At 43.8% G+C, this 27,970-nt stretch overlaps 1 protein-coding gene and 1 long non-coding RNA gene across 5 annotated transcripts in view; one reads left to right on the forward strand and one right to left on the reverse strand.

Moving 5' to 3' along the window:
- The window catches only part of LOC113269594 (uncharacterized), a 45,353-nt gene extending 35,409 nt beyond the window's left edge, over window positions 1-9,944 (forward strand). For 3 of the 4 annotated variants that reach the window (XR_008957105.1, XR_003321504.4, XR_008957106.1), the window contains exons 4-8: window positions 4,855-5,020; window positions 6,638-6,786; window positions 6,897-7,039; window positions 8,470-8,648; window positions 8,787-9,944. This is a non-coding gene — a long non-coding RNA (uncharacterized LOC113269594). Of the gene's footprint in view, window positions 1-4,854; window positions 5,021-6,637; window positions 6,787-6,893; window positions 7,040-8,469; window positions 8,649-8,786 lie in introns of all 4 variants that reach the window. The other variant, XR_003321505.4, reaches the window with a different exon arrangement.
- The window catches only part of FBN1 (fibrillin 1), a 225,713-nt gene continuing 197,825 nt past the window's right edge, over window positions 83-27,970 (reverse strand). The window contains exons 51-66 of the mRNA XM_026518436.4: window positions 26,151-26,300; window positions 25,700-25,765; window positions 25,103-25,219; window positions 23,303-23,422; window positions 21,649-21,771; window positions 20,437-20,568; window positions 18,394-18,519; window positions 17,635-17,841; window positions 15,913-16,038; window positions 15,546-15,668; window positions 12,588-12,704; window positions 12,014-12,142; window positions 11,120-11,239; window positions 5,241-5,472; window positions 2,605-2,779; window positions 83-1,385 (exon numbers count right to left, since the gene is read on the reverse strand). Of these exons, the coding sequence (XP_026374221.2) occupies window positions 993-1,385; window positions 2,605-2,779; window positions 5,241-5,472; window positions 11,120-11,239; window positions 12,014-12,142; window positions 12,588-12,704; window positions 15,546-15,668; window positions 15,913-16,038; window positions 17,635-17,841; window positions 18,394-18,519; window positions 20,437-20,568; window positions 21,649-21,771; window positions 23,303-23,422; window positions 25,103-25,219; window positions 25,700-25,765; window positions 26,151-26,300 (2,456 nt within the window). The 3' untranslated portion in view covers window positions 83-992. The remainder of the gene's footprint in view (window positions 1,386-2,604; window positions 2,780-5,240; window positions 5,473-11,119; window positions 11,240-12,013; window positions 12,143-12,587; window positions 12,705-15,545; window positions 15,669-15,912; window positions 16,039-17,634; window positions 17,842-18,393; window positions 18,520-20,436; window positions 20,569-21,648; window positions 21,772-23,302; window positions 23,423-25,102; window positions 25,220-25,699; window positions 25,766-26,150; window positions 26,301-27,970) is intronic.

Consider the following 27,970-nt stretch of genomic DNA (forward strand, 5'->3'; position numbering starts at 1 on the left):
TAAATTCAGGAAACTTTATTTAGCTTCCAGAACGCCCCCCCCCCCCAAATCCCACATCCATGCAAGAACACAAAGCCAAGGGTACACTAAAAAAAGAGAGACTGTTTTATTGTGACATTTATGACATGGACCCCTTGTTGACAGGAATGACCGAGGGTGATCTTGGCATATTGCACAGGTGTGATGAAGGATGCACAGGTGATCCTCTGGCTGCTGAGGCTGGTTCTTGGTCCTCCCAGACCTCCATGCACGTGTGGGCCAGTCACAGAAATTTCCTTACCACTTGGTGTATACGTTTAACAAGTCTTTGGTCTTAATAAGCACCATTACAAACCCTCACATTAAGGGCATTATTATTCTAGTTTATAAATGTTTCAATGATAAAAAAAGCACGATTACAGTATACACACACTTAATTTACATGTAATGTATTATAACTCATAACTGAGATAAGCTACTGAACTAACTTTGGTTGATTGAAATTAATGAAGTATTTGAACTGAATACTTGTAATTTGGTTTCTAAGTTGTGTAAATATTACAGTGCATTTATAAATCTAGTTTGAGAATTTACTAGCACCAAATAGATATTATAATTGGCCAACCTAGTACTTGTATTTGGAGAAGCAAAGTTTAAAAATTTGAAAATACAGAACAGTCCATCGATGGAAAGCACATTCCTGTACATCTGCTAGAAGGATGGCGTGTCAGCATGAATGGCTGACCCCCAACGAAAATATCGTGTCCCAGTTTTCAAGAATCAACCCAGATGACAAGGTAGCTGTGCTACACACATGAGAAGCCTGAGAAAGTGGTTGTTTTGAACTAGGGTAGTCACCTGTACCTTGCTTTTTGTAATACAAGAATAGTGCTTATTTATAGAAGTTTACTCGGTGAAAGATTGTACCTATGATATGAAGATTCTGATGGGGGGACGATTCCGTTCTACCTATCTATCTTTGTTTTTTAATTATTTGGTCTCTGTATGGTGAATTAATGAAGCAAAATCTGAATTTTCATCTTCAGATTATCACCCAGTTCACCACTGAGGTAGTCTTTGTCATATTTATCTTCTAGCTGATTACGCTCTTTCTGTTTATAAAGTGGAGTACTGCTGATTTGTAATGAGTAGGTTCCAGCCACTGGCTTCTTCTTGGTGAAGTGGAGGTAGCTGATCCCTTCCTTTTGGTTGATTTTAAAGAAGCCATTTTCGTTTCCGGATTCGATCAAGTATTTGTTGTGATTCGTCAGAGTCGTCAGGGCGGGGAGGAGCTCTAGGATTCGGACCTTGTTGCTGATGTGGGAAATATTGAAAGCGAAAACGGCTGTCTTCTCAATGTCCCAACTTGCGAGACTCACGTTGTTGGTGTCTCTCTCAGGCTGGTCCTAGAAAGACACATGGCAACGTGTTAAATAAAATGCAAATATGCCACTTATTTCTCATCTCAAAGAAAAAGTGACTCGAATCTCCCACTAATACCACCGTCTGCTCATGTTGTATACACCGTGTTGAAAATGCCTATTTTCACAAAACACCATTTAAATCGCAAATCTGTTAAATTGGCACGTGTTTATAATATTTAAAAAATATTAAACTGCTGTCAAGACGGAAGTCAAGCTGTTGCAGGTCTTCTAATGCAGTGGGTTTCAAAGTGTGGTCCCCAGACCGGCAGCATCGGCGTCCCCTGGGAATCTGTCCGAAACGCAAATTCTCAGCGCCACCTGAGACCTACTGAATCAGAAACCCAGCCCTGGGGTGTCTCCCAGCGTCTCTCCATCTTAACAAGTCTTCCAGATGATTCAGATGCACGCTCAAGTTCGAAACCACTGTTTTCATAGGCTGTTCTCTTCCCCTGGACTTACCTCATTTCCCAAACCACAGTGGATGGGTTGCAGCACCCGTGCTAAGAAAGAACCCGTCTATTTCAATTTTGCTCACTGACGCAAAACCATCCCCTCTGAAGGACACGCCTCTGAACCTACTTCCTGACTCTGATGATCTGCTAATATTCAATGCTTTTCACCTGGCTGCTTGCTGGCCTCTCTGGGACCACATGTGCCGGATTCTCCGGGCCTGGAGCCAGAGGTCTGGGTGAATATCTGTGCATTTCTGAGTTGACTGAAAGGCTGCAGCAGCCGTAGGCAAAGAAAACCAGGCTGCTTGAGCTCCATGTTGTTTTTGTCTAGAATCCAAGTTCCCTCACACTCCACATGGCTCTTTTCAGTGGAGGAGCCTCTAGCTTTCAGAACTTGGCGTCCCCGTGGAGAGAGCACTGTGTCACTTCACTATTCTGCCCACTTGCTGTCCTGGATCTCAGACCTTTCCTTTCAGCAGACTTTGGGTGGGTGTTTGACTTTCTCTTTGGCGAGACAGAGGAAATGAGCAAGTATGTGAAAACCTTCGAATGGCCACTCCCTAAAAGCAGCAAGAAACTCCAGAGAGTCCCACAGACTCTTGTAAAATGCAGCCTAGAGCTCAGGGAATGTCTGGATTTTCTCCCCAGGGAGCTTTTTCACACTTTGGAACATCCTTGGAGGAAACCACAGGCATCTGGAAGGCCCTTCTGCAACAGGAGACATCGGGAGAAACCACCTTCTGACCCACCTCGATGTTGGAGGCATCTGTTTCGTTTGCACTTCTCCGTTTCCTGCCCCGTTTGGGGTAGCCGTTGATCTTACATTCATAGCAAGCCTCCGGGGAGAGAGAATTGTCATCCATTTCACCGCTGGCAGGTGGCTCTGGGCCTCCTCGGCCCATGCCGATTCCAGAAACACAGTGCCTGTGGAGGAAGGAGGGACAGCCCTTTTACATTAGAACGAGGAGATAAGGGCGGAGGAGGTGTAAGAGTTCCTGTGAAGCATGGACCCCACCTAGTGACATCAAGCCACTGATTATTTGTCCATTAGGTGCTGGCTGGTTCTGAAAGGTACAATGAAGTCCTCTGGGTTTAGGCTCTGAGTCTCAGTTCCCAGGCTTGGTGGATTTCTTTCTACTATCGCTCCAGGTCCTGTGTCGCATACTGATTCACCCTTTCCTTTCTGAACCCGACTGTGGCAGGTGTTTTGCTGCACTTACGCCGGGGAAGGGAACATGGAGTGGAAACGGGGGAAAGATGGGGGTGAGGGGGAGACCACGTGACTTGGAAGGTTAAAGGAAAATGTCTCCCTTTTATGAACCAGAAAGTGAGAAAGGTATGAGCCGCCACCGTCACGCTCCTTGCCCTCTCCCTTCACTGACCCCATCACTGCCGCCTCCCCTCCACCCCCACTGTCACGAGCCTTCACCATTCTAGCTTTTGAGCAATTTCTCCTATTATTTGACCACTCGCTTTGGCTGAAGCTACTGAAGCTGTAAAGAAAGTTCTAGGTAGAACTGAAGTTGACTTAGAAGCGAACCGTGAAGACGTGTAACATATAAGATGCAAGTTTCAGAGCTTGCCCAACTGTGGGAAATTGTTTCAAGTCATTCAAAACCACTAGGGCCACTGGCTCTGACTCATGTGAGGCTGGATAAACAAACCCATGCCCAAGAGAGAACTAGTTCAGCTGTTTTTCTTTGCCTTTCAGTTATCAAAGCCAAGTTACAGAGGGAGGCTTGCATGTTTCACAAGTACCTTGTTTTGTTATTCTGCTTACTATTTCATAGGCCTCTTGGAATGTATTTACCAGGCTCCTCTTTCAAAATGTGTTGAAATATCTGAATGACCCTAAGTCTTTATTTTGGGGCAGGGTCCACTCTAGTGATTCACGGAGAAGCCCAAACTGTTATAAACGGGCAGAGCTCTACTAATGGGTCATAATGAAGACCGATTATTGATCTGTATTAGTTGGCCTATTTTTTATAACCCAGTTTTCTTTACGCCTTTAAGATTCAAAATATAATGCCAATAAGCAGAATCTTTTTTGTGTGTTTTGCAGCCATTTATGGGCTCCTTCTATTTTCTGCAATCCTGCCAGAGCCCAATACATTTCCTTTCCCCTTCTTCTATCTTGCAGCATGAAACGTGCAGAAACAATACAATGGATGAAATGATGAATGCTCACCGTGTGTGTATACATTCGCATAATGATTGAGTTATTGGAAGGAAAACCCCAAATTTGTAGGCTTTGGTTCTTTTCTCAGAACTCCTTTCCAGTATTTTCATATCCCTGGAACACCACTTACAAGAAGTGTGACTACAAAGTCCCACTGGCCAGAAGCCAGTTTGGAGTGTCACAATTTTTGCTGGGAAAATGGTTCTGGCATTCAGCTTATAAAGAATGAGTCTACTGAGAGCCAGACACAAACATCTGGGAATTTGTGTCCTATTGCTGGCATTCTGTGTGCTTCCCGTGAAACATTCTTTTACCTTCAAGTCCACACAGACCCAAAAAGAATCGCTTGATGTTTGTGTGTCAAGAAATCAAAGGCCACTCAATTAAGTTAATTTGACATATACACGCATGTGTGTGTGATGGAATGTGTGATTTTGTGGGGTGTGTCTATGTGTATGTGCAGTTGCATATGTGTGTATGTCTATTTCATGTCTGTGTGTTCCTAATTAAAAAGGTAAAAATTGAAATCCTTAACAGGACAGACAAAAGTAGATGGACAGCAGGGACAAAGACCTACATTTGAAAACTTACCACTAAACTTTCAAATTACTGAGTAAAATAAAAATATGTCTTCCTTCTCCAACACTCACACCTACAATGTGGCGAAGTACTCTACCTGGAGAATACAATAATCATTTAACTCCTGTTTCACGCTCTTTTGGTAATTCTTAATGTGAACTTAAGTCGGAGGTGTAACGTATACTTTAAAGCCAGGTATCTTGGTGATTTATCCTAACACATAACGTTCTCTAATGACAAGGCATTTGAAGCCAAGGCCGAATCCTGCTTGCCCCAGGAGAAGGGCGGATCAGCAATGTGCAGTGTGAGTCCTGCTCTGGCCTGGGTCGGCCCCTGCATTTCTGGAGAAATGAAGCCGTGTTCAACAGGAAGATCAAGAGAATGAGACAGAAAAAACATCTACAAAGGTATTTATAACTCGTTTCATAGTCTATGAGTTTGCAGAAATCTTGATGCCTCCTTTCAAATGAAAGAGCCTAAGCCCTTTGCAGAGGTAACTGGAACGAACTCTAGGATTATAAAAAGGCTGATTCTCCTCAGCTAGGAGGGGTCACTGGGAGCTGCCTCTGCTTCATGAGGTCGGGAGCAAGAGCGCCTCCGACCAGGAGCAGGCACAGCCGCGCTTACCCTTGGCCTATCCGGAAGTAACCGGGCGGACAGCCGCACAGGTAGCCGCCCTCCGTGTTGGAGCAGCCGTAGCTGCAGGGCGCCTGCGCAGAGCCACATTCGTTGATGTCTTGGCACCCTCCGCTGAACTGTTCGTACTGGAAGCCGGCGGGGCACATGCACTTGTAGCTGCCCAGCGTGTTGTGACAGGAGGCTCCTCCACAAATGTGTGCGCTGAGGCACTCGTTCTCATCTGCAGGGAAAACCAGAACACACCGCATGTGTGACACTGGCCAGGCATTTCCACTGGGGACTGCCGGCCAGCTGGCCCTCCTTTAGCACTCGGGAAGGTAGGGCAGGCCGAGGTGCCTGGGGTGGGGAGAAGGACTAGAGAGAGAGCGAGCGAGCGAGCTGTGGAAATGGATGTGGCCTCTTGCCACGTGGTGAGCAAACGTGCTCGATGAGGTCAAACGCACCAGGTGGAGTGCATTAGAGGATGGCATTCGGAGCACCGACAGAGTCCAGGTCTCATTTGAAGCCAGCACTAGTATGTTCCGCGCCACACGAGCCTCCCGTGAAGCACGCAGGGCTGGTTCGTAGCTGAGGTTCAAGGTTCGGGGTGGGAGGGAAGGAGTCCTGCAGTTCTCCATGAGCCGGACAGCCGTCTGCACAGCAGGGACCAGCCATACTCTCGGAGACTGCTTTCCCAGTCCTCCTCTTTCAGGACGTGCGGGGCTGGCAAGGGCCACCATCCTGCAGGAAGTGTCTGCCCCACTTGCACTTCCTTTTCAAAAATCTGCAAAAGCCCCCAGGTGCTTGTCCTGGGGATGAATAGTGCCTTCTGGTATGTCTGCTCCCATCTCTGAATGGGCCCCCCCTTATCCAAACCAGCCTCCTGCCCAGAGTGTCTGGGCCGTGTCTAAAGCAAAGTATGGCTGGAAGAGATTCAGTGCAGACTTCACAAGCAATAATTGGAAAAAACCCACAATAGAGACAGATGCTGCAGGACTGGCTACCCACAGGGACCTGCCAAGTCTGACAGTAAAAAGCAGGAAAAAAGAAATCTAACTTTAAAAAATCAACTTGAGGGAGAAAACCTTGAGCATCTCACTATGTCTAATTTATACCTTTTTGAAATCTCGAATATATTTTTGTAGGCCTGCCTTTGTAGGGCAGGCTGGAAGCTTGCTGGTAAAACATTCCTTAATCGCCATAGCCCATTTTCAGACATATGTTCATTTGAATGGACACAGATTGGCCTTCGCCTCACTGAGCAAACGCTTCCAGTGCAAGGGAGGAGGGGAAATGTAACTGTGGTTTATTAGACGCCCATTGCGCGGCAGAGCGCGAGGTGCTTCACGTTTACTTGACCTTCCCAACAACCACGGGCAGTAGGTGTTATAATCCCTGTCTTACAGATGATGAAAGCAAGGCTCCGAGAGCCCGTCTGAGATCTCCCAGCAGCAGCAGCCGGGCAGACATGCACGCCCAGGTCTGTCTGATCGCAGAAGCCACGTGCTTGCCTTCATGCCAGTGTCTCTCAACAGATTCAGCACCATTTAAACGGGTACTTCCTTTGTTTTTTAGTTGGTTTCACCTTTTTAGATTCCTTTATAAAAAACAGAAGTGTTTCTAAGAAAATTTATTTGTATTTATTGATTTTTTTTTTTTAAGTAGGCTTCACGACCAGCATGGAGCCAGTGTGATGCTTGAACTCATGACCCTGACATTAAGACCTGAGCTGAGATCGAGTCGGACGCTTAACTGACTTGAGCCATGCAGGCGCCCTGAAAATATCTGTTCTAAAATTAGAAAAACAGGTGGGTAAAATGGTGGGGGCAGGGTGGTTGCATATGTATAATATTCTCCCTCTCTCCTTTCCTTCCTTCTCTCTCTCCCTTTCTTCCTCCTTTCCTGTGTGGAAGGAATAGATACACAATAAGAAAGCCATTCGCTGAGCTGCCCTGCTACTGCTCAGTGCCTAGCTACAGATGTGTTTGAGGATTCTTTATATCCAAGGACTCTCAAATATCCACCCAAGGTCATTTAGGCTTCAGGGTTCCTACAACAAAAATAATTAAATATGCCATTGTCTTTTGCTTTTGCCTTTACTTTAAATCACAGATGGAGTGTGTGATAGATACCAGTGGAGACCACGGGCACCAAAGAGTGAACGAGGAACTGAGGGTTATTACTTTGGTGGAAAGACTATCCCTGGGCGGGATGTTTTCTCCTTGTTCCTCCATGTTACCTCTGGACTTTTCACCTCCTCTCCTTTGTCCTGTGCTTTTGGGTTGGGCTCAGCCATTGGTTTCCTGATGGGACTCTGATAGATAAAACCTCTAAGGCCCAGGTCTGTATATGGAGGACAGGACCCATCAATATAAAACACAGATTTATTCTGTATTGTTCCAAAGGACAGAAATAGGTTAGAAGTAGAGGGAGGAACAGTTTATTTTCTATGAAAAAAACATCTCTAAGAATTAAAGTTTTCTATACATAAATTGGGCTATCTTGGGAGAAAGTGAATGCCCTTCAAGATGGTATTCAAGTCAAACGTGGACAACAGGGGAGGCTGGGGAAGGATTTATATTTTAGGAATGAGGTCAGACCAGATAATCTCTAAGGCTCTTTCTAGCTTTGAGCATCTATCTGTGTTACTATAAATATCCATCCCAGTCAAGAACTCTCTCCTCCCCTTTCACATTCTTTTCTATTTTACTTTACTTTGCTTTTTTTTTTTTTTTAACTCCCTGAAAATCTAACAAAGTTTAAATTAAACTTATCTGCCGTAGAGAGCTAGGGTCAAGCAGAATAGGGATTAAGATAAGAAATTGGCAAATGTTCAATGTTTACAGCTTAAAAAGAGTGTCTGCACTCACCCTGTTCATCAGTATACAAGCACGATTTGTTTCCCATGCTTTGTGCTCTCCTGACCTTTTTCATCCTGTGCACTCTGGAGCAAATGGCTCCAAGTACAGTTTTCAAAATCTTTGTTTTACTCTCAGTCAATACTTGAAATTGGGGAGGGTTTTATCCTTTTTATAAAGAGAGACATTTTATTGAAACAGGCTTAGATTCTTCAAAAAACCCTCCTTAAACTTAGACTGAAACCTATCCCCTCTGTCCTCTAAAATCAAAGGTTGCAGCATTAGGCTTGCCTAGCATGTGTTAGCAATGGTGTGAAGGGAGAACCGCTAGGAGAATTCCAAAATGTAGGATGGGCTTTCTTTTACAAATTTTTCTCTAGGTCAACATGGCTTAACTCCAACTGCAGCTGCGAGCTTGATATATTCCACAAAACAATGAGATCCAGTGGCCCCTGACCCCAAGCCCATCCATCTTCTAAGAGTGAAATTCTGGCTGCCCAGGAGTGAGGATCCAGAGAGGGCTGGTCCAAAAGATCTGCTCTGCTCTGCATGGCTCCGGGTAAGCCATTCTGGCCCAAGGCAATGCTCATTCTGGATAGCTATAATTCTTAAGAGTAATGAGCTCAGTTTGGGCTAGTATCTTTTGGGCACTGAAACCCCCCAAACCTCTTCCAACTTCTAAATCAATTTATTCTAGAACTCCCAGCCAGGAGACGATCTTCACGGGGCCAAAGTGGAATCTCCAGGCAATGATGACATGACCTGTCCCCGGACTGAAGGTAGGAAGAGGAGAGGCGGGCTGGTCAGCAAGTGGTGTAGTCTAAACTCTTCCAGCGCTGGCATCATTTTAGCCAACCCTACTCACCCCTCCAAAACTGTGTCTTGAAAAGAATCAAACCAAATGAGAGGGATGCAATTTTGATAAATGAAAACACCCCAAACATATCTTCATTTGGAGTAAAGCAGAGCATTGAGCTGTGGAACAGCACCTGGGAAGCAGTAATCCTTGTGTCTTTGCTAAGGAGGGCTCTGTATCCAAGAGTGTGGCAGCTAGAACAGGTCGCTCCAGCACCAAGCGTACCACGGTGCTGCGTGGATACTTGGTGAATGAAAAGAAATGAGGGAACTCGACCCTTGAAATGCAGCCCTCAATCAGGAAGTTAAGAGCCTAAGGTTCTAGCCCCAGGTGTGTCACAAAGGAACTGGGTTAAGGACAGATTACTTTCTCTTCCTTGGGTTTCCAGGTCCTTCTAGTAAAACCATGAGCTTGGGCTAGATGGATGTGGCATCGCTCTAAACTCACAGTGTTTCAATTCTCTGTTGTGCATTTATTTTTTTAAATTATTTTTTATTTTTTGACTTAAAACGATATTCATTTATTCTCTCAAAGATCTGTAAATTTGAAATCCCGGTGGATGGGGTGCATGGGTGATTTGGTCAGTAAAGCGTGGGACTCTTGATTTCAGCTCAGGTCGTGATCTCAGGGTTGTGAAATCAAGCCCTGGGTTGGGCTCTGCACTCAGGAGGGAGTCTGTTTGAGATTCTCTTTCTCTCCCTCTGCTCTTCCCCCTACTTGCACATGCATGCAGGCGCTCTCCAGAAAGAAAAAGAAAGAAAGAAAGAAAGAAAGAAAGAAAGAAAGAAAGAAAGAAAGAAAGAAAGAAAGAAAGAAAGAAAGAAAGAAAGAAAGAAAGAAAGGAAAGAAAGAAAGAAAGAAAGAAAGAAAGAAGAAAGAAAGAAAGAAAGAAAGAAAGAAAAGAAAGAGAGAGAGAGAGAGAGAGAGAAAGGAAGGAAGGAAGGAAGGAAGGAAGGAAGAAAGAAAGAAAGAAAGAAAGAAAGAAAGAAAGAAAGAAAAGGAAAAGAAGGAAGGAAGGAATCAAGGAAGGAATCAGGTGGATTTGGCTGCGTTGTCACAAGCCTGACCAGAAGGCCCGAAGGCCAGGTTGTGTTCCTAGCTCATTCGGGTTGTAAGCAGAATCTAATTTCTTGCAACTATGGGTCTGAGCTACTTATTTCCTTACTGGCTGTCTGCTAGGGGACCCTTCCCACTCCCAAAGCCTGCCTGCATTGTTTCTCATGTGCCTCCCTTCATTTTCAAAGAAAAAAGGGCATTCAGGTCTTCCTTAGGCTTTGACTTCCTCTTACTTCCTTTTCTGTCAGCAGCAGAATACTCTACTTTTGAAGGCTCACCTGATTGGGTCAGACCCACCAAAATAATCTTTGTATTTTAAGGTCAATTGATCTGCAGCTGCAATTACACTTGCAAAATCTTTTAAGTACTCAGAAGAGTGTTTGAATAACCAAGGAATGGAGATCTTAGGAAGTGATCTAGAATTCTGCCTAACAAAGCTTCTATGTTTGTTTTCCTTGTCCCTAGAGTTATTATTTCATTATAATGTATTCTGGTCGAGATTTTTTTTTTTTTTAACTCATGAACCAGACTCAGTATTTTCTTTCAGTGAGAAGACTCACAACTTCAATTTTGGGAAAGTCCTGATCTGATGTGCATTTAGAGTTATATTCCCATGACATTATGGAATCAAAAATGACATAATCTCAGTTTAATGAGTCTGTGGGTCTCCCTTAATTTTCAAAAGAATTTAGCAACCTGAAAAAACTACACTCTGCCCCAAAGGCTGCGTAGAGCTGAATGGAGCCACTTCTGCGTCTGCAGGCCAAAAGTCACTCAAAATAGCCTCTGGCTGGCTCATATTTTTCAGCCAGAGGTAGGATTTTGTCGGCCCTCCTGCAAACAGAACTCCAGCGTGGGCCAGTGACAACATGCAGCAGAAGAGCAGGGGGATGCTGAGAGTGAAGGAATTCAAGGGGCATTTCATTTCCGATGTTCTCAAAGTATCTGTTATCATTTTTTTTCTGTTTGCTGTTTTGCAAAGGCTGTAACTTTCCTCTGGTTTCAACCAGGCTAGGGCGATTTTAAATGACTCGTTTAAAGTTTTCAGAAAGCAAGCACTATTTGGATTCACAGAAGCCAGGAGCGATTTGTCTGGGTACCAAGGAAAGACTACTTGCCCACACACTGGTTCCACTGGTAGTGCTGGAGGTAGCCCTGGGGGCAGCTGCACCTGTAGCCCCCGATGATGTTCTGGCAGCCGTGCTGGCAGCGGTGGTTTCCTTCACACTCGTCCACATCTGAAAAGGAAGGGAGAGCCGCCTTGAAGCCACGTGAACATTTGTCTCCGAGTCGTTCTCTGAAGCAACATTTATATGAGTGCCAAAGGGAGAGGCAATTTTACTAAGAAATCTGACCCCGAAAAGATTATTCTACCACCAGAATGTCAAGACTGTGTGCTCCGGAGCTTTTGGTAAGTAAGTGCCAGGAGGAAAACATTCGGATATTCCTGGTAATGTTGACAAATGAAAATGATGAAGAAATTAATGTAAGGCCCAAGACCATTCTAGGGGATAGCTGTGAAAAGCATTTGTGTTAGCTTATTTGTGCCAGGACCAGAAACTAAAAGATGTCAATACAGAAAGGAAATCCTAAAATAATTTAAAATTTTAATTATGTATTATCAAAGGGGTCATTCTTCATATATTTAATCCACCTTAGGGGAATCCTTTTAGGACTCTGGGTCCAATGACTGGAACGTCAATGACTCAAATTCAGGAACCTAGCTATTTTTCTTGACTAGTTCATGCCCTCGTAGGTTATGCTACTCAGCAGAAAAGCCTTGACTATTGAGGAAAGGCACATGGTATAGACATGATCAAGCCTGAGACAAAAGATGGATCTCTAAACTATGACACCTGTGCCGACCCGGCGAAGTATTTCCCACCCGCGGTCGGCTGTTCTCCCTGTGCTGTTCCAAGATCTCGTAGAGGAGGAGGATGAAGAGTCTGAAAGTCACCCAGCCTCCCTCCCCCAGGACCTAGCAGCTGCATCAGGCTGCGGACCCCACCCACCTTCGCAGCTGGCGCCAGTCTGATCCAGTGAGAATCCGCGCTGGCATTCGCAGGTGAAGCTCCCAGGAGTGTTCTGGCAAATACCCTTAGACCCACACAAGTTGATGTCGGAAGTGCATTCGTTGTTATCTAGAAGACGCGGTGAGGGAAAATAATTAAAATTCACTGAAGCTCTCTCTGTGGTGTTTAAAAGGAGGAGAGTGGAATGATTCACTCAGAAAAGGCCAAATAAGGCCAATAACTTTCCACGTACAGGTGTGCACAGGCACACACACGTGCTCACATATGCTGACTTGTCTTATTCCAACAGTAGAGGAACTAGAAAACAATTCCTCAAAGGAATAGCTACATTTCCTATAGGGTATCTTCCTTTTTTTTTTTTTTTTAATGATTTTTTATTATGTTAGTCACCATACAGTACATCCCCAGTTTCCGATGTAGGGCTCGATGATTCATTACTTGCGTATAACACTCAGTGCACCACGCAATACGTGCCCTCCTTACTACCCATCACCAGCCTATCCCATTCCCCCACCAAGTCAAGCAGAGAAAGACAACTTCCTCTCCCACTTACCGATGCAGGCAGTATGGTGCTGGGTAAATCCAGGAGGACATTTACATGTGAAGCTGCCGATGGTGTTCACACACAGGAACTGGCAGTTGTGCTGCTTGGTGGCACACTCGTCAAGATCTATAAAAAAATGTTAAGATGAGTATCAGGGTCGAACGATACTCCTAGGAAGGAGTTCTGAGTTCTGACCTGTACATGTCAAATAACCCTGGCCGGAATAGACACGCGGCACATGGCTGGAAGGAACCTAGGAGATAAGGGTTTGGAAGATGAAATGTGCTCGCCATGTAGACCAAAAAATGCAGCTCTTTGGGGGATCCAAGGAAATCCCGATTCCCTTTCGCTAGAGGAATACAGGAATTTATCAACAAAGGCATTTCAAATAAATCGTGACATTTTAAATAAACTATAAAATGAAGTAAAAGATTAGGGATTCTCAAAATTTTCCAAAGCACTGAAAAGATCTATTCAAGTTGAAATGCAAAAAGAAATGTTGAGGCTGGAAATTAATTTGTTTGCCCAGTTCTTTTCTTCTTCTTCTTTATAGTTCTTTTCAATTCACTGTTTTGAATCTGCTCAAATGAGGTGTTCAAACCGATAGAGAGTTCTCTTCTTCAGAGTCTCCTTTGGTTAAAACAAAATTGAGCGATCAAGAAGGAAACAAAGGGGAGAAAAAAAACCTCACTCTGATAAACTAATAGCACATTTCAAAACAGCCTACAGTATTTATCCAACATTGTTTTCCATATCTCAATAAAATCCTCCGCTTTTACCAGACTTCTTTCGTCATTGCCGGAACTTTTAGGCTCATTCTCAACTCCATTGCTATTTAAAGACCTCAAGAGATAAAAAGTATGTTCCAGCTTTTCGTTGAATTTTAACAACGACAATAACATCAACATCAACAAAATCACGGTGTATTCAGGAACCGATGTACCTTCCTCCCTCCCTCCCTCTCTCCCTTGCTTCCTCGTGGCCTTGTCTGGTCCCCGCATGCAGAGCTGTGCTCGCAGCTGCAGAGGAGAACCTGTGGCTGGCTGGACTAGCATCTAGAGTGAACCTCTACGGAAAGAACCCCCCCAGGCCCCCAGTATTTCTCCCAGCGCTGACTTCTCTTAAAATGCAGCCAATCCTGTGCTCTTTCCACCACCGCGGGGCCTGCTGTTCCGGCTTTACTGGTTTCTGCATTATTGGCAGCTCTGCGCCTCCTGCCAGTGGGGTGGCCTCCCCTTCCTCTGACCCAAGGGGCCTCGCTAGAGCACCGTCCCACGGTTGCTGAAGCTTACCTGCACACAGGTGTGGGAGACAGCGGAGCGATTTCTTAACACTGTCTTCTAACTACAACACCTTCAGAACAGCAACACTTGCTGTTCTCGCCTCCAAGAACATCTCGTCTCTCCTTCTCTCCTCTTATCTGGGTCCTGCCCAGCTCTCACGGGGGACGTGCCGGTCCCACATCTCCCCCCGAGCCATCCTTCTCTTTCCTGTCAGTTTCAATAGTACATGTATCTGCACCACTGGGTTTGATCTTTAGTCATACATGCTAAGTATGTGGAAGAATCTAGCCCTCATGAGAACGGGAGAAAGGACTTGTGTCGTGAGGGGATCTGTAAGGGTGGTGGTGCTGCCCTGCGCACGCCTAAAACCATAAAGAGAACATCACTGGTGCATCTGACACATTATGAAAAAAATTGTTACCACTATACATTTAATTCCCATTTTCCGTCTCTTATTGCTAGACATTTTTGAGGATTTTCTGCCCCCACAGGCTGGAAAAATGCTGTAAATTTGTTTTGCTCGGTGCAGATAATATACACACCGAGAGAGATTTTCTCTTTAGTTTGGTTCTCTATTTACAGGAATAAGTCTATGGCTCTGAGTTATAGCCTCACACTGCCCAGAGCTCACTGTGAGCCACAAATGGAGAATAAGTGCTATGTTTGAGGAGAACAAAGCTGTAAACGACTCTTTTATTAAGATAGTCAGAATTTTTAAATAGGTCTCTCAACTTCCTCTCCCCAAATTATGTAGGATTTGAGCTGCATAGGGAAACCTCAGGCATTGTTCATTCTGTCATCCTATGTTACAAGTCTCATAGTTGAGGGTCCTACTTCCCTCTGCTCTCCACTCACACTCCATCCCAGTATTTAACTTCCCTTACTTTCCTTTTTCTCTGTCAAGGCTTCATGGTAGAAATGCTCTAACTCTTCTTCTGCCATCTGGTCTACCTTTCCTTCTCCCAAATCCCTCCTTTTAAAAATTACCCTTAAGTTTCATTTACTTGTGCTATTCACTCAATGTGTGAAGTTCTTACTATTGAGGAAGATGTTTTTAGGAGTAAATTTACACCAACAGACTTTTGCAAAGGATAACTTCTGGTTGAGGAGGGATTTCTACAGAGAGTTCTGTTTCTTAATTCTTTGGGATATTTATGGTTCAAATAAGGTCATGGAGGGCAGGAATGGCCCTCGTTAGCAGAACAAAAACCTAGACAAAGTGTTTACTTAATTAGGCACAGTGTCTTCTAGGTACCAGTTAATCTGAGGCAGGACAATGCCAGAGACCTGGGCTTTAGAGTTACTGAACAGATTGACTACATAGAATAAAGAGAAAGCAGAAAAGAAGTAATCGATTAGGAATCTGTCCCACCTGAGCCTTAGACACTGGCCCCACGGTCTCTGAGACCCTCAAGAGAAGCCCCCATGGATGCCCAAGGGACAGGCAGTGTGGATGGCTGCTGCTGTCACTGCCCCTCCCCTTCCCCTGCAATCTCCCTGGCCTCAGCCTCCATCTATCCATCCACCATACAAGGTGGGTGGCAGGGAGATCCCAGGGAGGCACTAACCCCAGGGAAGCACCTCTTGTCTGTGAAGAGCTTGCCTATGGATTCCCCGAATGCACAGGGAAGACAACAACGTGCCCAGGAGGCAGGTGAGTGGCTGTAGGCAAATTCTACTTTACCTTTGCAGCTCCTTCCATCCTCCTGCAGAATGTAGCCTTTCGGGCAGGAACACTGGAAACTCCCCTCTGTGTTTTTGCAGATAAAATTGCAGGGTTTGGGGGCCTGGTTGCACTCGTTCAGATCTATGATCAAAAAGATACCGTGTGACTGTCCATCTAAAATGCTCAGTACCCACAGGGTCTAACAAAGAACTTTAGCTTTGAGGAAAGAAAAGGTATACTCTGTGTAGTCTTTGATCATTGTCTTATGTTTTCCTATGAAATTACAGAAACTTTTTAGAAGCTCAATTTGAGGATTCTTTATTTTTTCCCATAATGTACAATTTCCACTCAGAATAAACCGGAACATCAAAAACAGAGCACTTACCTACACAGGAAGTTCCAGTTATATCTGGAGTATAGCCATTTTTACACAGGCAATGATAGGATCCTCTGTCATTGACACACTCCCCATTTCGACAAACGTCATGAATAACCTTGCATTCATCGATATCTGTTAATTTAACAAAAGGAGGTTAAAATAAGAAAGACATTATAAAATGGGCAACATCAATATATAGGGGTGACCTTACTATAAATACTAATAAACTATCTCATGCACCTAAGAAATTAAAGCAAAGGGACGACAGGATACATTTCGTAGGTCATGGTAACGATACTGAAAGGCGAATGAATAGCTGCGATGGATGACAGTATAATGACTAATCAGCCCAGGGGAACACTTTCATTGGTTTTCTAAATGCATAGTCCCCTCTGGGTCCATGGACACCTATCTCATCCAGACATATTCAGCTCCTTGCTCTGCCTCATGCCATCAAGCCTGCCTCCTGCTGACATCTCACAACTGGCTCATAGCAGTAGACTCTTTTAACAAGAAAATCCCTTTTTTTTTTCTAACAGTGCATGTCCAAAATAAGGAGGAAGGTTTCCTTCCATTCTTTTTGCTGTATTTAGAGTTAATTCTGAAAAATCTCAAACTGCATAATACTGGGGAAATGGGACCAGACTTCCTTTGGTGAGGGAAGCACTAGGGCTCTGGGGTGGATCCCCAGGGTTGGGTTTTTGCAGCCTGATAAGGAAGAGAGACCCTTAATCACAGCTCCACCCCAGGGAGAAAGATCTGGTCGCTATGCACTGTTGAGCACTAAAGCCGCTGTCCTTCCACATTGTGACCCATCTATCTCCTTAGTGCCAATACCAAATGAGTTCTTAGCCTTCGATTGCCAATCATTTTATACCAACAGATGTTATCTATCCTAATTCTTTCCTGTTTTCTCTGAAATGCAATTTTGCCTGCCCTTCCTGGTCTCGAGAAGCGAGTCTTTTCCACCATCTCATTTTCACATCCTTGGAAGAAACATCAGTTGCTTTTGGTCACTCCGTCCCATCCAGTTCTGTTATTCTACCTTTAGCCACATCTTTCTAATATCCACACAAATCTGCTAATTCTCCTTCCTCCCCTCTCACTTCCAGTTCCTTCGCAAGGAGCTGGAGAAGTCTCTCTCCCTCGTCGTTTATGAGGCTGGCAACCAGGGCGGCTGCTGCTGCGGAGCACAGCCCGGAGGTCTTCTCCAGAGCGGCCTCGCACACCGCACGGCCTCCTGCGTCTCCCAGCGGAAGCAGCTGGCGCTTTTCCAGAGGCAACTGTGTTTTAATTGCCAGGATATCAGCATTGTCTGTACTTCCTTCATGCAGCATATTTCAGCCAGTTTTACAAGTTAAAATGCATATTAATGGACTAGTCTAGGAATTTAGTGATCGTATATCCCACAGTTTATCTAAAAAATTTACATTCAGAGTAACCAATAACTGACTTATAACTTCTGTTTAAAATTTTGGGGACCCCTTGTGATGCAGAGGCAGGAACCCAAGCACACACAGCTTTGGCCACCTGGCCTCGAACGTCTAAAATACCATAATAAAGGGTTTCGGTTGACATAAACCAGGCAACTCAGCCTAAGCCCGTACTCTAGATTCCATATTCTCAACTGTTTTTCATAAAACAAACAAGCAGATTCCCTGCAAGTATTTTTGGACCATAAGCGAATTACCTGCTCTACTGTTCATAAATCAGAACGAAGGGAAATACCTGCTCCATTGGTCATAAATCCTCGGCCATGGGGGCAGAGTTTTTTGAAGGCCACAGTGCCCTGGAAAGGGCAGATCTCACAGTGGGGGCCCCAGCCTCTCCCGCCATCACAGCAGCACTCAGACTTGGTGACCGGGTTCCTGTTGCTCGAGCCGATCTGACACAAGTTTTGGAGCACCTCCGTGAAGCAGTACCCTTCCCGGTTGTCTGGAAGGGACATTATGTTGCAAAGAGGATTTTAGGGCATTTTATGAGCATAAGAAGGTATTAAGAATTTGGTCAAATATAAAACCCAAAAAGGATGTAACACTTTACCCTGGGTGAGAAGAAGCGAGAAGGGAAAGCTGGAAGCAGCAGTAAGAGAGAAAGGATGACGTCTGAGGGAAACAAGACAAGAAATTCAGTAAGTGGCCCACGCAAGGTTACAACTCTCTCTGCTCCCAGAAATACGGAGGAGTAGTCATGCTATCGAGAGAGAGGAGCAGAAAAACACATGGAAACGGATCCTCAGCACCAAGGGCTTTAAAAGGCAGCGGAGAAAGAAATTCCAAACAAGTGATTCATTGATACATTTAGCAAAGGAAGAATTCAGCTGCAGGCTGGTGCTGAGCCCCAAGGACAATCAGTCATTAGGTCATTTCCAAAATAGGAACCCGCCTCAAATTTTAACAGTTTCTGTTATTTCAGATCAGAGATCTGGTGACAAGCATCCCAGCGTGATGGTCGGGGCTGCGAAAGCATCCCGTCGTGTGTACTCACCAAGGCACTCGTCCTGAGTAGGGCTGGCGGTGAAGCCGTCATTGCACTCGCAAGTGTAGCTGCCCCGGGTGTTGAGGCAGCGCCCGTTCTCGCAGATGCCGGGCTTGGTCTGACACTCATTCTCATCTGTGGGGTTTCGTGGGAAGAGCAAACACAAGAGCAGTCATCCGACCCCTTTGCACAAGGACGGAGTCTTTCTTTTTTAAATTTTGTCCATGAATAGATAACCTTCTCATGTGGTTCCCAATTCAAAAGGTATAAAGGAGTATTCGGCCAAAGTGCCCCTTCCGCCCCTCTTCCTTGGCCACCTAACTCCCGTCCTGGGAGACAACCCTGTGTTACTGCCAGTTTCCCATGTATTCTAGAAATGGATTCGGCACATACAAGCAAATACATTGTGTGTGTGTGTGTACCTCTGTCCTTTAAGAAACATACTTGACGGCATTTTGATATAATTAAACGTAGACGATGGCATTGTGTGTACACATACATTTGTCACTTAATAAAATTATACAGTTTTCTTTATCTGTCCATAAAAAGAATTCCCAAAGGATTGTTTTAAGTGAAGGGAAAAAAAAGGACATCGCACATTAAAGAAATATTATAATACTTCATCAGAATAATGTCTGTGATGGGTCACTTTGACCTGAGAATTGGTCTACACGTAATCTTCCAATTCAACATAGATTACGTAATACTTCAACAATATTATTGAGAAATAATCTAGTCTCCCGGTTTTAAAAAAAAAAAGCGTTAAAACAAACTGGAGATTCTTAGAATTATCTGATGATTTTTTAGAAAGATCATAAATAGACTTGCTTAGGTGCACCCCACGCCGAATAGCTCCGAGCCCCGGAGGCAGGGATCTCATTAGGCAGAGTTGGAAGGTGACAGCTACAGTACTGTTGAAACAGGCTAAAACTCCTGATACCCACACCATCCCCAGAACGATTAAATTAGAGCATCTGGGGTGGGACCTGAATTCTCCAAGTGATTCCAGTGGGCAGCTGAGGTTGAGAACCCCCGAGCTAGTGTGTGCTCCTACATCAAATACTTTTTCTGTGCTTTTAAAGTCTGCTCTTCAATTACTGTTTAATTCTGTGTTTTACCGAGTAAGGAGACGATGAGATTCTTAAGCTTCTTGACTGACAACATAAGATTTCTTTTTCTGGCGTCACTGATTATTAAAAATGAAAAAGAAGCATGTGGGAACTTTCTAATAATTTTCCCCGGTATCGACTTCAAACCAGAGGTCGGGAAACTTTTACTCTAAATTGTAGTAATATTATAGTATTACTATATTACATATAATAACTGTTTTAGGTTTTGCAGGCCATATGGTCTCTGTTGCCTTCACTCTATTCAGCTCTGCCATTGTGGCATGAAAGAGCCAAGGACAATGTCTAAATGAATGGTTATAGCTATGCTGCAACATGACTTAATTTACAGAAATAGGCGGCCGGCTGGCAGGCTGGATTTGGCCCTCGGGTTTGCCCATCTCTGGTCTGGAGCTGTGGTTTTCGGTGGAGGAGCCACATTACAATCGCCTAGGAAGTTTGGAAAAATGCCAGTGCCTGGACCCCGCTCTAGACAAGAATGGACTCTCTGGAGGAAGATCCCACTGGTTTCACGCTACTCCTGGTTCAGAGGGACCAGGCACCTGTCATTCAGTGTCAGGGTACTAACAGCAAAGTTGGGACAACAGAAAGACATTCCAATGTGGTAAAGAGAACTTACCCTGAAACAACAAAAAGTATAAGGAGTAAAGGAAAGCAATAGGGGAAACACTTGGTGCCGAATCCTGGCAGCAACATGGGCTAAGCAGGTAGACAAAGGCCTGCTCGGAGGCAGAGAACAACGGTGCGCCTGGAACTCAGAGATAAGCAAGAGGCCAGGGGCTCTCCAAGGGAAACTGTGACATGAGACAAGAGAGGAAGATGGCTCTGTCCAAGAACACATTGCCCCCAGGGACTCAGACTCCAAGTCCCTTCTGTCCCTTGTCACTCGACTCGCTCGAAGCTCCTTGGGCTGGGACTCGCTTACCTACGCATCCCTCTCCGTCGGGTCTCCGCTGATAGCCGGGCCCACAGATGCAGATGTAGGTGCCGATGAGGTTCTTGCACTCCATCTGCTTTTCAGCACAGTCGTGTTTGCCCTCTTCACACTCATCCTCATCTGGAAGGAATGTGCGGCGTGAATTATAAAAGAAGCTGCATTAATTTCCTGCCTTTGAAGCGTGAGATGGTATCAAGTAATCGATTTTCATTTACACTTATTTCAGTGTTAACCTGTTTCCTTTTGTACAGTGGGCACTGGCCTCTTAAGATTGGGAAGGAGTCTTCTTACCACCTTTGAACTTGATGAAGAAATTATTCCCTAACTAGCTGATAACCTCTTCAAAGGCAGGAAGTGTGATTGTTAATTCTTTTTGATGAATTCACCTAAAAAGATCTTCTATAAAACTTTCATAATATAATAATTATGACAGCACTATAATTACAATATAGTACAATAAGCCAAAGCTTCCATTATATAACAGCTATAATAACATAGTATGAATTTATGTAATATTAATATATGATTAAGTTATTATTAATATAACTAGAATAATCATTGTATAATGACAACTTCAGTTTGTACACTTTGAGGAAAAGACAAACATTGACAGATATCATATCCTCTCCTGGTTCTTCCTCATCCCTTATTGGTCTATTGCATTTCCCTTTCTTTATCTTTCTCCTTTACGTGGGCTGAGCTGAGAGATCTGGACTTAATCCTGCATGTGATGTAGAGCTCTTCGTTAGGAAATCTGTTCACCTTCAAGAAAAATCCTATTTAAGTCATCTGAAGAGAACAAGTAGCAGCTCATTTAAGACCTTGGAGGAGCAAATGAGTGCTCTTCAAGGAGCCCCGTGATTTACCTAACTTTGTGTAGCACAGCCTAGTCCAGAGCCACAGTAATTGCGGGTGTTTGGTAAGCATTTTTAATGGAAATTATTTAACTGAAGTAGATTCCATATGCTACCCCCACTCTTGGAATATAACATCCCTTAGTGATGGGGATTTTTAAAAATATTATTTGACTTAATACTATCATACTATGGGCAATGATGACCCCCATATTGTCCGTGGACTATAGCAGATTTCCCTGATTCCCAGCTTTTCTCTACTGATAGAAGCTTTGGTGAGACGTTTCCCATCATAGATAGAGTGAGAGCCCCCCAGTTTAGATGACCTTTAACATGGATGTCTCACCTTTGCACATCCTTCTATCCTCTCTCAGAACATATCCAGCAGGACATTTGCATTCATACGACCCATAAGTGTTTACACACCGGAAAGCACAGAGCAGAGGATTCTGGGCACACTCGTTTATATCTGCAGCAGAAGGGAGCAAGAAAATAATGGATCATGGGCATCAACCAAAAAAAATATCTGTTTTTATCAAAAGTTGAAATGCTTCATTGTCATCAACATGGATGCACCAAGCAATCTCTGGTTTTCAAAGAATCATAAAATGAGTTGGTTATTTTATACTTGGTATAGGCAAGGTGATCGCGGGTCCTGGTTCTCCTAGCACAGTCCCAGTTCTGGCTTATTGTCCTGGTATGATTATTAATGTTATTTGGGTGGATGAGAAATTATAGACCACCCTACATATAGGAGAGCATTTCTGAAATTCTGGCTTTGAAGTCTCAAGCTGACCACTTGCCATTCCCTAAAGTCACATAGAGCGCGAATCAGTTTTACCCCATTCAGTCAAAACAACTGCCAAGTCCATGGCAGTCAGAACAGACGCAGCCCCATCCACTATTGCTAACCACCTCCCCTTCCCCATAGAGAAGAGGCTCCTGTGAAATCACAGTGATTCTTGTGCCCAAGCAAATGGTGTTCTGAATAACTTTACACTTTGGAGAGCTCACACTGATGCCCAAGTTATAACCTCACATAGGAGGGACTTTACCATTAGCAGGTGGAAGGGATTTCTATAGATTCCATAGTTTGGAACCAGCAGAATATGTTTGGGAAAAGCAGGGTTAAAACAGACCGTCTTGATTATCATGTTTCTTTCTAAGTCCAGCGATGCTGACTATCGGGGAGACCCCAGATCATATTTAGTCATGGCCTTTAAAGATTCAGCAACAACTAGGACAGTGGGTATTGATAGGACATGTCTCTAATGAAAAGCTCGCTTTCATACCATTTTTATCCTGTACTATTACCTCACCTTCATTCTCTTCTGTGACCAGTGGTCTCCACTGCCTATCAGAATTACCCAGAGGTAATTACCCAGAGTCTATCAGAATTACCCAGAGGACTGCTAGACTCCACTCTTCTAGTTTCTGATTCAGGAGGTCTGGGATAAGGCCTGAAAATATGTATTTCTTACAAGTTCCCAGGTGATCCAGGGAACACCCTTTGAGATCCACTGTTCTAGATACTTCCTCTCCTTCCCTTCTCTCCATACATCTATCCTACTATCCTACTAGGCATATTGGCAGATGCTTACAGAGTATAGACAAAACCTCTTTTGCTGCGATTGCCCCAGATGGCTATAGGATGTTGGTGGTTATGTCACTGTGCAGGTGTTTCTATGAGTAGAAAAAAGAAAAAGAGAGGGAGCATGGGAGATGAAGAAAGAGAAAGAAGGAGAAAATGGAAAAGAAGAAAGGAGGTAGCAAACAAGACGGGAGTTGCGTCTAAATACTTGTAGTGGGGAGACGCCAACAAGAAATCTGCATATTATACAGCGTAATTTGTGCCATGAACCAAGAGAATGATGGTATGGGCCATGAGGCCTACATGTTTCTTTATTCTGTACACCCTGAGCGGTATTTAATATCAAGAACTATAATCAGCCAACTACTGTCTCCATGATCAGAACATGTAATTCTGCAAAGAGGCTTACCTTCACAAGTCATCATTGGACCAGGCTCAAATCCCTCCTCACAGGTACATTCAAAACCTCCAATCACATTCTTGCAGGTTCCATTTCCACAAGGATTGCCCACAGAACATTCATCAGTATCTGCAAGTGACCAAGAGTGCATTGAAAACATGATGAATGAAGACAAAAATGGGCTTGGACTCAAATAACCCCTCTTACTTTATTGGGGTACTTCGATCTGTGGCATCTTGTCTTATCCTCGGTCTGCCTTTACAAGAAAGGAGTGCACGTGTCTTATCTCCACGGATTTACAGCTGTGAAATTTGACCTGCTAAGTGGCAGTGGCACTAACAGTGACAGTATCTGGGCTTCCAGCCCTCCTGGTGCTTTTCTCCTGAGCTTCTCCCGCCTCCCGTATTATGTACGAAGAGCTAAATCAACCGGAAATAGATGCTCCAAGGGTTAAAACAAGGCTGTTCTCACGAGTCAAAAGTTTTCACTCACATAAAGCTGGAAATACATCTCCGGTCTGGCCTTACATTACATCATTCTCCAAGAAGTCTTAAACATGATGGATTTTTGCCAGATATAAAATAGAAGACAAAGCTTACACAAAACGAGAGACCAGAGGTTAAGCAAAATTAATACACTGGATAAAATCAAGATTCAAGAAGATTTTTTTGTTGTTGTTGATTCTGTTGAAACCAGATGGTTTACATTAGGCAGAAGAAAAGCTAGAAAGAAATATGTTTAGGGTATGATCTCTGTAAACAACCGTGGAGAGAGAACAAGTCTTACCAAGGAGGTCTAAAAAATACCTATGTTCCCAACCCAGCCACCTAGAATCCTGACTGTTCTTCTAATAACATCTCTTGGGGGGAGAGTATCTTCCTTTGGGAAAAGGAAACTTTTGAGAAATAACATTGTTATCTTAGTTCTGTAGGACACGGAATAGTAATGGACTATCTCCAGGGCTACATCTTCTGTTGGGTTCTGCGTCCAACAGTGAAGGCGAGAGGCTGTGGTGGAGAGACTGGGCGAGCAGGCTCATTTAGCACCCACACAGGAGCACTAACTGAAGAGTCTGGAGAGAAAACATCGACAGCTTTGCTTTTGTTCTGCTATGAAGTTGCATTTCACTGTCCAGAATATTACATCTCTTTTGAGTTCATAAAAATCACAGTAGCATTGATTTTTAGAGCTGCAAGGTAATTAGGAATAAGCTGGTCTGTTTGCGTAATATGACATCCTGAGGCCTAGGAAGACTAAGGAACTTGCTTACGCTTCATGGTCATAGTTGTGGGTGAAATTTTAGAGGAACAGACATAATACTTGCATTCAGTTTTGTGTTAGTATGGATGGAGAGGTCAAAGGTCAGGTACAGCCATTCTTCGAAATTTTAATGAGAGAGCAAAAACAAGTGGAGTTTACACTGTGTACATAGCCTTTCACATTACTAAATGTAATAAAATCTGGATAAATGTTGTATTTTACATATTGAAAGAATAAAATTATGACCATTAATTTTTTAAAAAATTTAAAAAATACATGATAATGTTTTCCTTTCCACCATGTCTTCAGATGTGTCCAGTGTCTTCCCCAATAGAATGTAAGGTCCATGCAAGGAAGAAACATGTTGGCTTGGGTCACAGAGCCTGGGACATGGGGTGTTCAACTAGTACTGAGATGAATGATGCATGAATGAATGCACGAAACTTACTTCTGTCCCAATCCTGATACTTACACTTCCTAGTGTGAATGCTCTATGGCCTAATTTCTAATTTGGAAAATCCCTATGGAAGAAACCGATCTGTTACTCACCTACGCATTCATTCCCTTCCAGAATGTAGCCAAAGGGACACTCGCAGCGGTAGGAGCCATCCGTATTGATGCACTGCCCATGTTTACAGACATCGGGTTCTTTGCACTCATCCATATCTTGTGCAAAGGAGAAAAAAAAATAATGAATAACAAGGTACTTTTTTTTTAAACACAAAGGTGTTTCAGCATCTAATCAATGAAATATCTAATATTATAATACAATATTACCATACAATAATACAATTGGTATCTAATTGAAAAGTAGAGCTTTATTTTACAAGATAAATGTGCAGAACTAAGAACAGCTGGAGGGGCACCTGGGTGCTCAGGTGGTTGAGCACCCAGCTCTTGATTTTGGCTCAGGTCATGATCTTAGGACCGTGAGATCAAGCCCTGTGTCAGGCTTTGCGCTCAGCAGGGAGTCCGCTGGAGATTCCTTTCTCCTTCTCCCTCTACCTCTCCTCCTGCTCATGCTCTCTCTCTCTCAAATAAATAAATCTTTTTTTAAAAAAAAAGGAAGAACAGCTGGAGAAAGGGCAGGGAAGAGGCTGGATACGAATATGAAGCAATGCTGAGAATCCAGCACAGGTCACTTACCAACTGCTGAATCATCAGGCCCCACAATGATGCCACTTCCATAGGGACAGATCTGGCGGAAGGCCTCTGCGGTAGAGATGAGCACTTGTTAGTAGACAGACCGATGGCAGTTAGCTACGGGCATCTTCCCACACAACGCGTGGTAGCCAGATTGCCACACACTGCACATATCAGGAAACAATGAACGAGAAAAGCCCCGGTACCAGGGAAAGTGAACAAGGCTCCCAGAGCTGGGGTGCCGACTACTTAGGTAGCCCCGATTCATAGCACATTTCAGAAGAAAATAACTACCCAGCTTCTGAGTTAAAATCATCTTAATGAATATTTTAGGTAGACTTACAATTAAATTAAATTGTCTTATCTTTCCTGAAGGCCTACGTACAATCTTTCATATTTCATAGCCAGGCCGCCCTATGAAGGGCCCAAAGAGAAATGCAGACGGTGGACCTACCATCAGGCTCAGTGGGGCACAGCTCACAGGGATCACCCCAACCTTCTCCCTTCAAGGCACAGCAGCATTCCTGTTTGGAGTGATTTCTGGATTTCGGTGATGAACACTTTCCTCCTTCAAACTTTGCATAACAGTAGCTCATTCGCAAATCTGCAGCATAAATCCAGGAGACCCTTTAGATGCTTTCCTCCTACATCATTACTGCGTAACAGTGAATAAGAAACAACCTATCCTGTCAAACATACTCCTTTTTCATTATAATACGAAGGCTCCGTAACATAAGTGATTATGACAGAAATTGGGCTAGATCTTTAAAGTTGTAGGTGACTTTCGTAGTAAGATCTGATGGATACATCTACGTGGCTTTCACTTTATTTCTCATTTCAGCCAATTTTCCAAAATAACCTGAGGTGAATAACAAAATCCAACACTATCCTATTTCAGAACTGACATCAACAGTGACTTCAGGGTGGGGACATGCAGAAGTGGAATCATCACAGGACCCTGCATTGACAGCTGTGTTTATGTGTTTGGGATGGCATTTAGTGAGTGTACTAGGTTAAGGTAGACCCCCCAGTCCTGGTACTTACTGTGCCATCACACTGTGTTGTTTATTCTGGGTCCCCTAAGGCCGGAAACCAAAATCAAACCCCTGATTCCAGGCATAGAGTAAATAAAGATGTGGCAGTTTTGTGGGCTGGCAAAAATACGACAATAATGGTCATTCGCTGAAGCAGCTACTGATGTAGTTGCCGTCTATGAAATGCACGTGATGCTTTCTGTAGATTTTACACGTGCGTGTGTGTGAGCGTGCGTGCACACACACACACGAAGGCAAGCTACAGAAGGCTGTTTAGCTCAACAGAGAGAGGGAAGGAAAGAGGAGGACAGGGAGATGGGTGGATAGGAGGCAGGATAACCTTTCTTTGAAAGGATGTATTTCTTTAATAGCAATTATTTTGGGGGGGGGGACAACATGGAAGATGGGATCTAGTTGCTTCAAAATTGTCCAACATTGCTTGACATAATTTTGGAAATGGACTCTTCCATTTCTTATAGAGCAAACTGGGTGGCTGTAAAAAACTGAGCTCCTCCAAAAGCCTGGAGTGTTCTCCCTCAAATTTGACATCCAAAGCATTGCAGACTCCTCTCTAGTTACGCAGAGGCTAAAATCTGCAGGTTTTAAGGAAATTTTGTGCAATTCCCCTTTTTTTTCTTTATGAGCAGGTATGCTCTCTCCTGTCACTGTTTCTCAACCCAAGGTGGCATATTATGACATATGATTACAGCCACCGATGCATTTCTGCTAAGACAATTTCAGAGCTCTTATTCCATGACACAGGAGACAATGCAAGAATAACGGACTTGCCAAAGATCACAGAAGAAAAATTTTCATGCATTAAAGTAAAAATAACAGTCAATCACTCACTCCTATTTACCAGGCTCTAGTAAGTCAAATTCAGTTGGCCTTCTCCCCAACGAATTTGTTCACCTTCTTCAGCCAACTCTTCCAGATACATTTTCTTGCTAGTTCTTACTCTCCTTCCACACCTGTGACAGCTAGGACCTAACAGGTACCTTTCAGTGAACTACTCTTCTGAAAGTCAAGTGTTGTCCTGTGGCATGTCTGCCATCCAAATACTTGCTTTGCTGAGAAGTTTTAAGATTTAACAGATTATAGTTTCTTGAAGGACACTCTTTGATTTGCTTTATTCTTCAAGTTTATTTTCACATACAATGTTCTGTTTATTATTTATATTATTTATATCTTAAGGTATAATTTAGTGACTACTCACAAAAAATGTCTCAACAAATATGTT

The sequence above is a fragment of the Ursus arctos genome, unplaced genomic scaffold (assembly GCF_023065955.2).
Source record: "Ursus arctos isolate Adak ecotype North America unplaced genomic scaffold, UrsArc2.0 scaffold_36, whole genome shotgun sequence".
NCBI lineage: Eukaryota > Metazoa > Chordata > Mammalia > Carnivora > Ursidae > Ursus > Ursus arctos.